The 12416-nt window shown below is 59.0% G+C and overlaps 1 protein-coding gene across 5 annotated transcripts; it reads left to right on the forward strand.

The window, feature by feature from the left end:
• Positions 1 to 1438: 1438 nt before the first annotated feature.
• On the forward strand, positions 1439 to 11001 carry Eps8l1 (EPS8 signaling adaptor L1). Of its 5 annotated transcripts, none has more exons than XM_063253300.1 (19): positions 1446 to 1688; positions 2851 to 2891; positions 2980 to 3038; positions 3459 to 3620; positions 3821 to 3970; positions 4320 to 4402; positions 4625 to 4883; positions 5169 to 5295; positions 5524 to 5612; positions 5700 to 5774; positions 5864 to 6012; positions 6915 to 7056; positions 7134 to 7162; positions 8913 to 9027; positions 9114 to 9245; positions 9418 to 9520; positions 9839 to 10016; positions 10428 to 10560; positions 10648 to 11001. In XM_063253300.1, the coding sequence occupies exons 1-19, from the start codon at positions 1654 to 1656 to the stop codon at positions 10735 to 10737; spliced, it is 2151 nt and encodes a 716-aa protein (XP_063109370.1). In that variant the 5' UTR covers positions 1446 to 1653; the 3' UTR covers positions 10738 to 11001. The 5 variants fall into 5 exon arrangements, 3 of the variants coding, with proteins under 3 accessions (XP_063109370.1, XP_063109372.1, XP_063109371.1); XM_063253301.1 differs by having other exon boundaries at positions 1452 to 1688; positions 10651 to 11001; XR_010048754.1 differs by lacking the exon at positions 9839 to 10016 and having other exon boundaries at positions 1439 to 1688.
• Positions 11002 to 12416: the final 1415 nt, after the last annotated feature.

Here is a 12416-nt window from a genome sequence, read left to right on the forward strand (position 1 = left end):
GCCCAGGAAGGTTAAGTCATCTGCCCATGGAAAGGGGCAGGTGACACAAAGGTGCACAGAGCTAGCCGGGCATGGTGGTGCCCTGAGAGGCTGAGACAGGAGGATCACAGATCTGAACACATCTGGTTCATCAATTTAGCAACCTATGAAGACTCTCAAAACAATAAAAACATTTCATACAGGCCAGGGACACAGCTCAGGGTGGGTTCAGTTCCCAGTGCTGGGGAAGAAAAAGGCAGTGCAGAGGAACTCACGTCCACAGCAACAGCACAGCTTCAGCTGCATCCCCACCACTGTGGTCCTGTCCCTCAGCTCGCACATGCCTCGGTTTCCCCACCCAGAAAACAGGGAGAACAGGACCCATTTCATAGAAGGCCTTGAGGAACGTGCCTGTGCACATGTGTGTGTCACCTCCCAAGGAGACAGAAGTTCTGGGCAGACACAGAGCCCAGGGCCCTAGTGGGAGAGCATGTGAGGAGACCACAGGGCCCCACAAAGAGCAGGGACACAGCCAACTTCAGTGGGAATCGCACTGCCCAGCCTCCCAGCCACACTGCCACACAATGCCTCAAGCCTTGCTCGGCTCCCTGTAGAAGGGGGACACGTACAGTGGGGGGGGGGGCAGATACAAGGAGGGGAGGCTTTGCGCCCCGGGCCTCATGGACACCTAATGAGCTGAATGGCAGGTTCACCAGTGCAATTTCCAAATGAGAGGGAGACAGGTAGCATCCAGGCCTGGAGACTGGGCCAACTGTGGAAATGACATCCCCAGAAGTGGCAGTGGCAGTGGCAGTGGCAGAAAAGTTGGTCTCCAAATGGTAGCTGTTGCAGGTGTCAGGAGAAGCCAAAGACAGAACTTTGAACCAGCTGGTCTTGGAGGTGCAAGCCCTTAATCTCAAAACTCAGAGGCTGCTGAGGCATGGTGGCTCATGCCTATAATCCCAGCCCTCAGAAGGCTGAGGCAGGACCAGCCTGGACTACAAAATGAGCTCAAGCCCTGCCTGAACTGCGTAGAGACCCTGTCTCAAAAAGACAAAAAAAAAAAAAAAAAAAAAAACTCTGAGGCTGAGGCAGGAGGATCCCAAGTTCAAAACCATCCTGGGAAACTTAGCAAGACAAGTAGAACACAAAAAGGGGCTGGGGATAGAGCACAGGGCAAGGGCTCTGGGTTCAGTCCTTGTGTTACACACACACACACACACACAGAGTAGAACTCTGACTCTGCTCTGTGAAACCAGGTGACATCAGGTTGTTGCTGACCTTCTGTTGTCTTCACTATGGACACAAGTTTCCCAGTTCCCTTCTGGCCACTGCCCACCCCCCACTCTCCTGCCTCCCACAGGCTCCTAGCCCCACCCCTGCCGCCACCTCAGCCCTTGCCAAGCGAGTGCTCAGGTATGCAGAGACTGCAGCTGCGGAAGGGAGGTGTGAGGGAGGAGGGGCCTGGAGGACCGGAGCCAAGGCCACTCAGAGCTGGGACAGCCAGCAGGGACAGCCAGCAACACAGGACCTCTGCACCTCACAGGGGCTGCACCTGAAGATCCACAAGAGGAGGCCTGGCAACCAACACACACGTCCATCCCTGAAGCCAGTGGTCACGTCTTTACTGTCTCCCACGACTCTGGGTGGGCAAGAGCTCCCACGTTGGTCATTATGAGCTCCATAGCTGGCACCACTGTCACCTCTGGGTAAGTTCCACTGCCCTGCCAGGTCCCAGGGAGGCCAGCCCAAACCGCCAGGTCAGAGAGAGAAGGCCAACCTGGACCCCAGGTCTGAGAGTGAAGCTGGACCCAGGTCAGAGGGAGGAGAGGCCGGGGCCCCAGCCCCCACACCTGCAGATCCAGTTTGTGGCACCCAGGCAGAGATACCGGGAACTGTGGAGCACCCTCCTCCTCCTGCGGTTGGAGCACATAGACCTGGGTTCACCTCAATGGCTCACTCAGCTGCTGGGCTTGGCAGGAGGACCCCACTCAGCTAAGCCAGCTCTCCCCGGCCCCAGGAGTACTTTCAGAGTACATGTGCTAGATCAGGGGTTTTGCAAAACAACCCTAGTTAGCACCTATGATGGTTATCTCCTTACAAACGTTCTGACTTGCTAGAAACCCAGGTGAGGATGAGGACTCCAGTCTCTGGAGTGGGCAGGCAGAGGGGCAAAGAGAGATGAGTCTAAACAGCTGCATGATAGGTAGTGAGCTCTCCAGCCCAGAGGTAATCAAATGGTGCTGAGTCTGACTGGCAGGAGGGAGCAGGATGAAGAGAGAGAAGGGTTTTTGCCGAAGAGTCCTCTGTTTCCTTGATCCTCACAGTTCTCCCTTGGGATCTGGCTTCCTCTTATCTCTGGACCAGAGATGTTAAGGAGTCTTACAACAGCGCCCTTGAGGAGCAGCCCAGGGAGAGCAGGGACAGAGGAGGGTTTAGGGTGGAGGGGAGGAAGGTGCTCTGTGTCAGTGGCAGGTACTCGGGGAGCTGCCCATCAGTTACTGCCCACTTACTGAGCAACTATAGGTGCTAAGCCCCTCCCAGTAAGGATTCCAGAGGCCATGGGTACTGCATGGGCATTGTCTCAGTGATCTGCCCAACAGCCCACAAGTTGTGTGCTGGGGGCAACAGAAACTGAGGCAGGGGAGCCTAGGTCTTCTGCCCAGACTATGGCAGGAAGTAGCACAGACAATCTGAACCCAGGTCTGAATGACAGTGGGGCCTCACTCAGGACCGCAGCCAGCACAGCCTGCCTCTCCCTGCCCCGAGTGCCCACGGCCCCCTAGTACTCTCACAGCAAAGGCCTTGCACTGCTGCCTGGCACTTGAGGGCCCCCTAGCCCTCATCCTCTCCCTGCTTTTCCCTCACCAGCCCACAAGCTCCCCCCAAGCCAAGCGCCAAGTCTATTTATGGTGAGTGTGGCCTGGAAGCCAGGGCCAGGGGAGGGCCAGTGTCAGGAGGCCGATCCTGAGTCCAGCTTGCCTTCGTCTTCCACCACAGAGCAAAGGAAGCGATACTCCACCGTGGTGATGGCTGATGTGTCCCAGTACCAGGTCAATGTGAGTCTGGTCAGCTCCCAAGGGAAGACTTCTTGGGGACAGTGGGCCTGGAGAGACACAGAAATGGCTAGGAACCTCAGTGTAGTCACAGACCAAATGGACTGTGTCTCTGCCTCAGCTGTGCCACAGTCTGACTTTTTTGGTGCTGAACAGAGACAAATCACCACAAGACAGGAGGGTGGAGGGGCAGCAGAGGCAATGCGGGATCCCAGGAAGCACCGAGGCGAAGTAGATGGAATCCAGATACAGGCCCCCCCAGCCTGGTGCCCACCACCCGGTGAAGGAGGACAGGCCCCGGGGCCTTGGGCAGAGGAATTGATTCCCCAGGCTCTGCTTCCTGGAGGAGGTGTAGAGCTCCTCAGCCCAGAAGTCCGTGTCCACGGGGCCATGCCCAACTCACTGCCTCCTCTGCGGTGACAGCACCTGGTGACCTTCTGCCTGGGCGAGGAGGACGGCGTGCACACGGTGGAGGACGCGTCCAGGAAGTTGGCAGTCATGGACAGCCAGGGCCGCATCTGGACCCAAGAGATGCTGCTGCGTGTGTCCCCCGGCCATGTCACGCTGCTGGACCCGAGCTCCAAGGTACCAGAGGGTGTGGGCAGAAGTGGCTGGGCTGTTGACCCCCAGGGACCTCGGTGGGCTGAGTGCATGATAGCTAGCACCCTTTTTCAGCTTGCCAGCCTCTATTAAACGAGAGGCACCCTGGCCTGTTCCTACATCCACTGGGCACTGCAGTCACCATGGAGCCGGTGCCTCAGTTTACCCTGCTGTCTGGCCTGCAGGAGGAGCTGGAGTCCTACCCCCTCGGCGCCATCGTGCGCTGCGATGCGGTGACGCCCCCGGGCCGGAGCCGCTCTTTGCTGCTGCTAGTGTGCCAGGAGCCCGATCGCGCGCAGCCCGACGTGCACTTCTTCCAGGGCCTACGTCTTGGGGTGAGATTCTGGGCTTCACCCTGAAATACAGAAAGGGGCGTGGCATGCGGGCAAAGGTGGGATCAGGGCGACCTAGGGGCACGGTCTGTGAAGATCTGAAAAAGATGGGTTTAGCCGGATGTGGTGGCTCACGCCTGTAATCCCAGCAATCGGGAGGCTGAGGTGGGAGGATCGTTGGGAGTTCAAGACAGCCAGGGCTACAAAGTGACCTCAAGGCGAGCCTGAACTGAATAGCTAGACCTCATCTCAAAAAAAAAGACAAAAAAAAAAGATGTTTGTGGACGGGGCGTAGTCGGAATGGGGCGTGGTCTGATGACAGTGGGCGGGGCTTTGATGGAGTGATTGGCAGGCGGAGCTAATCCGAGAGGACATCCAGGGAGCTCTACACAGTTACCGCTCCGGACGCGGTGAGCGCAGGGCAGCGGCGCTCAGGTGAGAGGCGGAACGGGGAGATGGTTCTGGAACTCCAGTCCTTCCCAGACGAGACAACCCTCTCTCCTGGCTCTCAGGTTCTCCCTCTGGCCTCAGTTTCCACCGCCCAATACCTAACCCACGTTTGACCCTTCAGTATCAGGGTCTCCTACCTAGCCACAAGTTTCTCCCTCACTGGTCCTCGACGCTGACCCGGCCTCAGTTTCCTCCTCTGCTCCGCAGGGCTGCGGAGGAGGAGCTACAGCGCGGGACCGTGCCCGCCGCCCAAACCCCGCCCCTGCTGCGCCGCCCGTCGGTCCGCGCGGTGATCAGCTCGGTCTCGATGATCGCGGATCGCCGGGCGCCCCCGGTGCAACCCATCCCCGAGACGGAAGAAGGGCGGCCAGGCCCAGCGAGTGCAGCAAGCAGCACGGACCCTAAGAGTCCGGACCTGGGACCGCGAGGCCCGGAGCTGGCGGGTCTGCAGGCGGAGCGAGAAGTGGTGAGGATCTGGCCTGGGGACGGGCCCGGAGGGCTTACTGCTCCAGTTCATCCCTCTTTCCAGGTGGACATTGAGCCTCTATGGGGCCCTTGAGTGGCGGTGCTTGGTCCTGAAGTGGGACTCGGCTCTAGGCTCTAGGGGCGTGGCCGGAGCTCCGGAGGCGTGGTCACCGTGGGTCCTGTTAAGGGCGTGGCCTAGCCTGGGGGCGTGTCTACGCTGTCAGCAAAAGCCTCGATGGGATGGGGACCTGAGACTCAGGAACCTCCCTTTTCCCTGTGTCCCCAGGACATCCTGAACCACGTGTTTGAGGACGTGGAGACCTTCGTGTCAAGGCTGCAGAAGTCTGCAGAGGCCACCCGCGTGTTGGAGCACCGGGAGCGTGGCCGCAGGACCCGGCGGCGGACAGCTGGGGGTAAAGACCGCCCCAAAAGGCCCAAAGCAACCATTCCCCCCCCCCATCACTCCCAAAGATTCCTGCTCCTTGACCCCCAGCATCTCCATAATCCCTCAGCCGGCCGGGGCTGGCTTCTAACAGCTGAGCTCCCAGGGTGTCCTTGAGGGTGTCCTTGGGTTTCTGCCCCTCCCTAGCAGTGTCACCCGTCATCTTTGGTCTCCAACACTGGGCCTGTGCCACTCACAGAGGGCCTGCTGACGCTGCGGGCCAAGCCACCCTCGGAGGCCGAGTACATAGATGTGCTTCAGAAAATCAAATACGCCTTCAGCCTGCTGGTGAGGACTCACGCCCCATGGGCCTCTCGGGGACCAAGGGGCGGTGACCATTGCCTTCCCCCACTAACCTGGCACCACCCCACCCAGGCCCGGCTTCGCAACAACATTGCCAACCCATCTTCCCCGGAGCTGCTGCACTTTCTGTTCGGGCCACTGCAGATGGTGAGCCGATGCTGCCCCGTGCATCCCCTGCAGGCCCCACCAGAGCAGAGGAACTAACTGGTGGCATCCCTACCCCTGTCATTCTGCAGATCGTGAACACGTCTGGGGGCCCCGAATTCGCCAGCAGCGTGCGGCAGCCACACTTGACATCAGAGGCAGTGACACTGCTGCGAGACAATGTGACTCCTCTGGAAAATGCACTGTGGACCTCGCTTGGGGACTCCTGGACATGCCCAGGGTGGGGAACCTAGTTGGAACATAGGAACTTGAAAGAAGAAAGGGTAGAAAGTACAGGATAAAGGTGAAATTAAGCTAGGGGATGTGGATAAGAACTGAGTGGAGCTTAAGATAAATGCCAGGTGGCCAAAGGAGTTAGCTTAGCGGCAAAAGCGCATGCCTTGGCAAGCGTGAAGTCATTAGTTTGAGCCCCAGTAGCAAAAAAAAAAAAAAAAAAAAAAAAGATAAATTCCAGGATCCCACTGGAATAAAGGCTAAAAATTAGCATGAGGTTTAAAATCCCAAGGGCCAGGGATTTTACTCAGTGATACAGCACCTGACAAGCATGAGGTACTGAGTTCAATTCCCAGTACCCCAATAATAATAAAATAATGAAATCTAGCCAGAAAAGGGGAAAACCTACCCACACCTATGGCTGATAGAGGAAGATTACAGGGCTCAACCCCCAGTGCTGATAAAAAGAAAGAAAAAGGCAAAGCTGGAGGACTGCATAGGAGGGCCAGGGCATAGTTAAGTGGGCCTGGCATACTGAAGAACTGGGGCTTTGTTGAAGGTGTGGCTTACTATTTCAGGAGAGAGCCTAAGCTCTGAGACTTAGTGTAGGGACAGACATTGCAGGGGTGGATGGGTGGGGTAAAAGTAGCTGGAAACCCCAGTTTGGGCTGAGGTAAGATATACAAGCTGAGTGGAACCGGGCAGGGTGGTACACTCCTGTAATCCCACCCTCAGGAAGAAGGCCAGCCAGGGCTACCTAGCTCGAGTTCAAGGCCTGCCCTGAGCTACCTAGTTAAGCAGGCCATCAGAATGGAGTCGACTTATTGGAAAGCATAACGGAGTCCCATCAGGACCATGCCTGGGGTGAACCAGGACTCCTGAGCCTTTGCTGTCCTGGACTGCCCACAGGCTGGAGCTGCCCCCAGATGAGGGACCTGCTTATAGCCTAGAGTTTTACAGTGGCTGGGAGCCACCGGTCAACGACCCTCAGGGCCGCCGTTGGGAGGATCCCGTGGAGAGGCAGCTCCAACATGAGCGATGGCGCCAGCAGGTGAGGCCCAGGCTCCCCAGGCCCAACAGGGGGTTGGGACAGGAATCCCCCTGACCCAGCTGTCTGCCTCCCTGCAGCAAAGCGCACCCCAGGTCGCTGTAAATGGGTGAGTCTCTGGGCCAGGTGGGCAGGGTGTCCTGGAGGGGGTGCTTCCTGGGCATCACCACACTGACCCCACCACCTTTTGTGTCTTTTTTGTCTTCCCGGTTCCTCTCAGGTGGGTGAGGTGGTGACAGATGGGGTGGGGTGGGGTGGAGCTGGGGGTGGACAGAGATGCAGGGAGGAGGGAGGATCAAGGAGGGAGTAGGGTAGAGGGTGGTTAGAGGAGGGAGGAGGGAGAACAGAGGAATGGGGAGGGCTGGATCTCCAGGTCCAGGAGTGGGTAGTCTGGGAGGCTGGACCCCATGTCCTCAAGAGGCTGGGAAGGTGCAGTTTGGAAGACATTCCATCCTTGGCTTCCCTCACATGAGCACAGAGCCCTGGTGTCAGATGAGGCTGGGGCAGGATGTTTGCGCTTTGAAGAACCCAGGTTTGGCACTGGGGAACCTGGAAACCTACAGAAGCAGGCCGGAGCCTTCAAGGGCTTGGGGTCAAGTTGCTGGGAGAGTGGAGACATGACTGTCTCTGGGCTGGAAGGCTGGACTTCCGGTTTCCCAAAGGCTTTAAAGCAACAGTTCAAGTCCCTGCTGGGTGCAGACCAGGCAGCTTGGAACTAAAAGGAAGAGGAAATCAAAGCATGAGCTCTGGACTCCTCAGATCCTGGATCCTGAAAAGAAAAACCTAGGGATCCAAAGTCATGTTGTGACCATGCTGTGGGGACTCAGGCTGTGGGGTTCTGGGGAGGAAGAAGGCAGATGGAGGCTGGAAGTCTAGGGTCCTTGGGCAAGCCAAGGGCAGACCAGCAGTAGCCAACCAAGCAGGGAAGAAGCCAGAGGAGATGAATGGGGGTCTGGCTGGGCCCCCACCCCCACCCCGGCAGAGGGTCTCAGCAGGGACAACATGCTGGGAGCTGCCAGCCCCACACAGGGGGTGCCGCAGCCCTGAAGACCCCCCCTCTCCCCTGCACAGGTAGGCCTGATCTGGGCTGAGGTTCCTCAGTCACCTGGTGTTGCAGGACGCCCTCCCCCCGCCATGAGCCCCTGTGCTTCCAAATCTTGAGCTTGGGACCCCTCCAGCTTTGCACTCACTTCTCTGAGCCTGAGTGCCTGCAAGGGGAACACAAAGAACAGCAGTGCCTGCGGCAGCGCAAAAAACCACAGAAGCTGGGGCTGGTGAAGTGCGAGGCTGCAGCAGGGCTTGGGCTCCCTCAGCCACACACAGCAGGGCAGAGGGACAGCAACATTCAGTGCTTGGGCTCAGGCCACCAATGCCTCTTTCTCGCTTCCTGGCCTTTACATGACTGGGCCAAAGCATCCTGGCCTGTGAAAACGGAGATAATAGAGCTCCCTAAGGAAGGAAGGAAGTGGGTTCCAAATTCATGCTCTGCGGAGGGCCCCAGCAGTCAGGCATGCGTTGCTGGGCCCCCCTCCATGCTGCACATGGAGCTGCAGCTACTGCTTTATAATGGGTCATGATCATGATGCACGAGCCAGGAGCTAGCAGGTGCTCAATAAGTGGCAGCTGCTTCTCCTGAGCCACTGTCATCGCCTGTGACTTGGAGGTGTTTATAATACTCATATCACAGGACCGGGCCAGGCAAGGGAAGGGGCAAAATCTACGCACATCTATGTTACTCCCCTGTAGATCTCGGTTAACCTGGCCCCCTGCTTGGCTCTAACCCAACTCACCCCAGCACCTCACAGCCCGGGCTGGAGGTGGTGGCTGCCTCTGCAGTTTTATTTCCCAATTCTCCTCAGTCACCAAGAGCCGGAGCCAGAGCCGAAACCAGCGGGAAAGTGGGTGCTCTGCAATTATAACTTCCAGGCCCGCAACAGCAGTGAACTGTCCGTGAAGCAGCGAGCCCTGCTGGAGGTCAGGCAGGGAGGGGGAGGAGGTGGGGGCTGCTGCCCGTGGCAGCCAGCACATCCCAGTCCCAGCCGCAGCCGGTCCCCATGCAGGTCCTGGACGACAGGCGCAAGTGGTGGAAGGTGCGGGATCAACAGGGCCAGGAGGGATACGTACCCTATAATATCCTCACACCGCACCCCGGACCCCACCTAGTGTGCAGCCAGAGCCCTGCACGCAGCCTGGTGAGTCACGGCAGACTAAGGTCCCGAAGGAGGCGGGGCTGGGGCCAGAACCCAGGCCCTGGAATCGGGCGGGTGTGGGAACCGGTGTCAAGGGTTCCGAATGTGCGTGTCTAGCGGGGGCGGGCAGGACTCGAAGTCCTCCCGCTGACCCAGTGAGCTTCCCCTACCCCAGGAGAACATCGCCCCTCCTCCTCCCGATCCCCCAGCCCCGGCCCTGGCCCGGCCCCACTGGGATAGCTGCGACAGCCTCATCAACCTGGACCCCAGCGAGAAGGGTGAGAGTTGGGGCAGGCCGTCCAAGGTCGGAAGCGTAGCTTAGAAAGACAATGAAGCCAGGCAGGGTAGCGCACGCCTGTAACCGCAGCATCCTGGGAGGGCGAGGCTGGAGGGTCACAACTGAGCGATTTAGTAACAGCACGTGATTCAGGCTCAACATTTTTTTAAAAGCGCGGGGAGGTGAGGAGGGAGCTGAATGAGAAGGCCGCGCCTTCCAGGGAAAGAAGGAAAAACGATTCTTAATCGACCTGTCTTTGGGATATTGAGCCCCCTCGCCCTTCACACGCACTGCCTCCCTCCCGGTTCCCTGCGTGCAGAGAAATTTTCCCAGATGCTGAGCGTGAACGAGGAGCTGCAGACGCGCCTGGCCCAGGGGCGCTCGGGTCCCAGCCGCACAGCCGCGGGGCCCCGCGTCTCCTCGGAGCTGCTGCTCAGCCCACGCTCAGAAGCCGCTGGGGTCCGAGCCTGGCTGCGGGCCAAGGGGTTCAGCGCTGAGTGAGTGGGGTGCGCCGGCGTGTGGGCGGGAAGGCCAGCTGAGGGTGCTTTAAAAAAAAAAAAAAGGCTGGATATCGTCGCGCAAACCTTTCATCCCAGCACTAGGCAGGCTGAGGCAGGGGAAATCACTGCGAGTTCGAAGCCAGCCTGAGGTCTAAAGTGAGTTCAAACCCAGTGTGAACTGTACAGTGAGCCCGTCTCAAAAAGACAAAGAAAAATGGGCCAGGGATATAAGGGTGAGCTACACCCTCCGGACCACGTGCTGTGGTTTATGGGTGGGGACTCAGGCTCCAAAATGCTGCTAGTTGGACAAGCTACTAAGCAGGCATGACGTGTACGTGATTGGCAAGGCTAGAGCGGACTTGAGTTGTGGTTGGCCGACAGGCCTGTACCCTTGCTATGCCCGTTCAGGACTGTGGACGCTCTGGGCGTGCTGACCGGTGCCCAGCTCTTTTCGCTACAGAAGGAGGAGCTGCGGGCGGTGAGCCCCCAGGAGGGCGCACGTGTGCACAGCCAGCTCACGGTGCAGCGCGCACTGCTGGAGGTGAGCGGGGTCAAGCGCCAGCACCAGGGCAGAGGCGGGGGTTGGGGACGGGGGCTGAGTTGCCACGAACCGACTTCCACCGCCCAGCAGGACAGAGAGAAAGTGTCTGAGCTGGAGGCGGTCATGGAGAAGCAGAAGAAGAAGGTGGAAAATGAGATGAGAGCGGAGGTCATTTGACCCTTCCCGGCCCCTTCGCCAAACGTAACCACGAAGGCGGGGTCACCCGCCTCGCGGGACCACAGACTAAAATCCTGGAGGAGCACTGAGCCGGCCCAGCCCCGCGCACACGCGCGGTCCTGCTGGAGTCAAGTCGCAGTCGCGGGTGGCCGGATTGGTGCGGGGCTCAGAGCCCACTGTCGAGCGCTCACCGGCCCCTGCGGGGACCCGGAAACCCTGTGCCTTGTGATGGGTACTGCCCAGCCTATAAACAGCCTCCTTTCAGCTGGCCGTGTCAACATTGTTCCTTCTGTGCTGGCTCCCTGGGAGTCTAGGGAAGCTGCCTCTGTCAGCTCGCTGTCTGCTGAACACCCAGCCTTCGCTGAGATGCCTTCTGAGACTGCCCCCTGCCCTCCCAGATCCGTTACTTGGCCTTGGAGCCCTGAAGCCACCTCATTTCTCATGGTCCCAGTCCCGCCCTTCCCTACTTTCTGGCACCTTTAAGCACAGGCGTCTTTCTGGGAGTCACCACAGCCCTTTCCTGCCTGGTCAACTCCTATTCAGCCTTCCTAGGCCAACTCAAATACCTACTATGGGAAGCTTGCCTTGCATCCCAGGCCAGTCAACCAGTTAAGTTTGTCTCCACCTGCCAAAGGTCTGGCCCCGAGCAACTGGCTGCCTCCTGAGTGTCCATCCTGTCGCCCTATCAGGATGGCTGATGAGACTGGTTTTCTCTGGGTCCCACCCTTAGGTAGTCTGGCGCCTCTCTGACTTTAGGGAGAGTGGTTTACCCTGGTGTCCGGTTTACCCTGGCGTCCGGAGAACAAGCACCTCTTGGGCCTGTGGCAATGCCCCTGGGGCTCAGTTCCCACCTGAGCCGCCAGATGGCGCCGTAAACCCGGGACTGCGGGCACAGGCAGGCAGGCACCTCCCATGGCGGCCTGCACGCTGACCTTGGTGTCCTCCTGGAGACCCTGGCCACTTCCGGCTTCCAAGACACCTTCCCACGTCCACCCTGCGGCTGTACCCTACCAAGACGCCTGCTTTGGCTCATTCCTGAGCTTCAGCTGGGGTGGGGGGCAGCCGTCGGTCCCCTTCTCCCCTTCCTCCACCCCCCGCTGCCGCGGGCCTGAACATGGACACCCCGGGACACGGACGTGCATCCCCGAGGAGTTGGAACCGAGCAGGTCTGCAGGCCTCCATGCCCAGTGTCCCCGTCCCCGGCTACAAATGAGTTTCCTACAAGAACCGCACACCAGGGTCTTGGGGACTAAAGCCAGGTCTCCCAATGTCCCGGTTTCCGAATCTTTCCCCTCTTCATGGGGACCTCAGCCTCAGCTGGTGGTCCTGCGCCCCCCCCCCTCCCGCCACACACACTCATCTACTGTCAGTGCAGAAGCCAGAGAAGCCTCAGAGCTAGTGCTCCTCAGCACCACATGCCCTCCCAAACCTCATCCCTATCCCCTCGCCACAGCAGCTGTCCTGCACTGCTGCAGCACGGCTGTCCCAGGCCTCTGCCCACTACTGCAGGACAAACCTCCACCACTCTCCTGAGGCCCCAGGTCTCCCTGCACACAGTGCACCCACCCCAGCTGACTTTGCCTTTAGATGCCTCCCCTCTTCTCCTCCAAGGTACCCAACCTCTGCATTTTGGGTTGTTAGTGCTGGTGATGGAACCTAGCCTCACTCACCCAGATAAT

The sequence above is a fragment of the Cavia porcellus genome, unplaced genomic scaffold (genome assembly GCF_034190915.1).
Source record: "Cavia porcellus strain 051 isolate PalLab524CR breed Dunkin Hartley unplaced genomic scaffold, mCavPor4.1 scaffold_7, whole genome shotgun sequence".
NCBI lineage: Eukaryota > Metazoa > Chordata > Mammalia > Rodentia > Caviidae > Cavia > Cavia porcellus.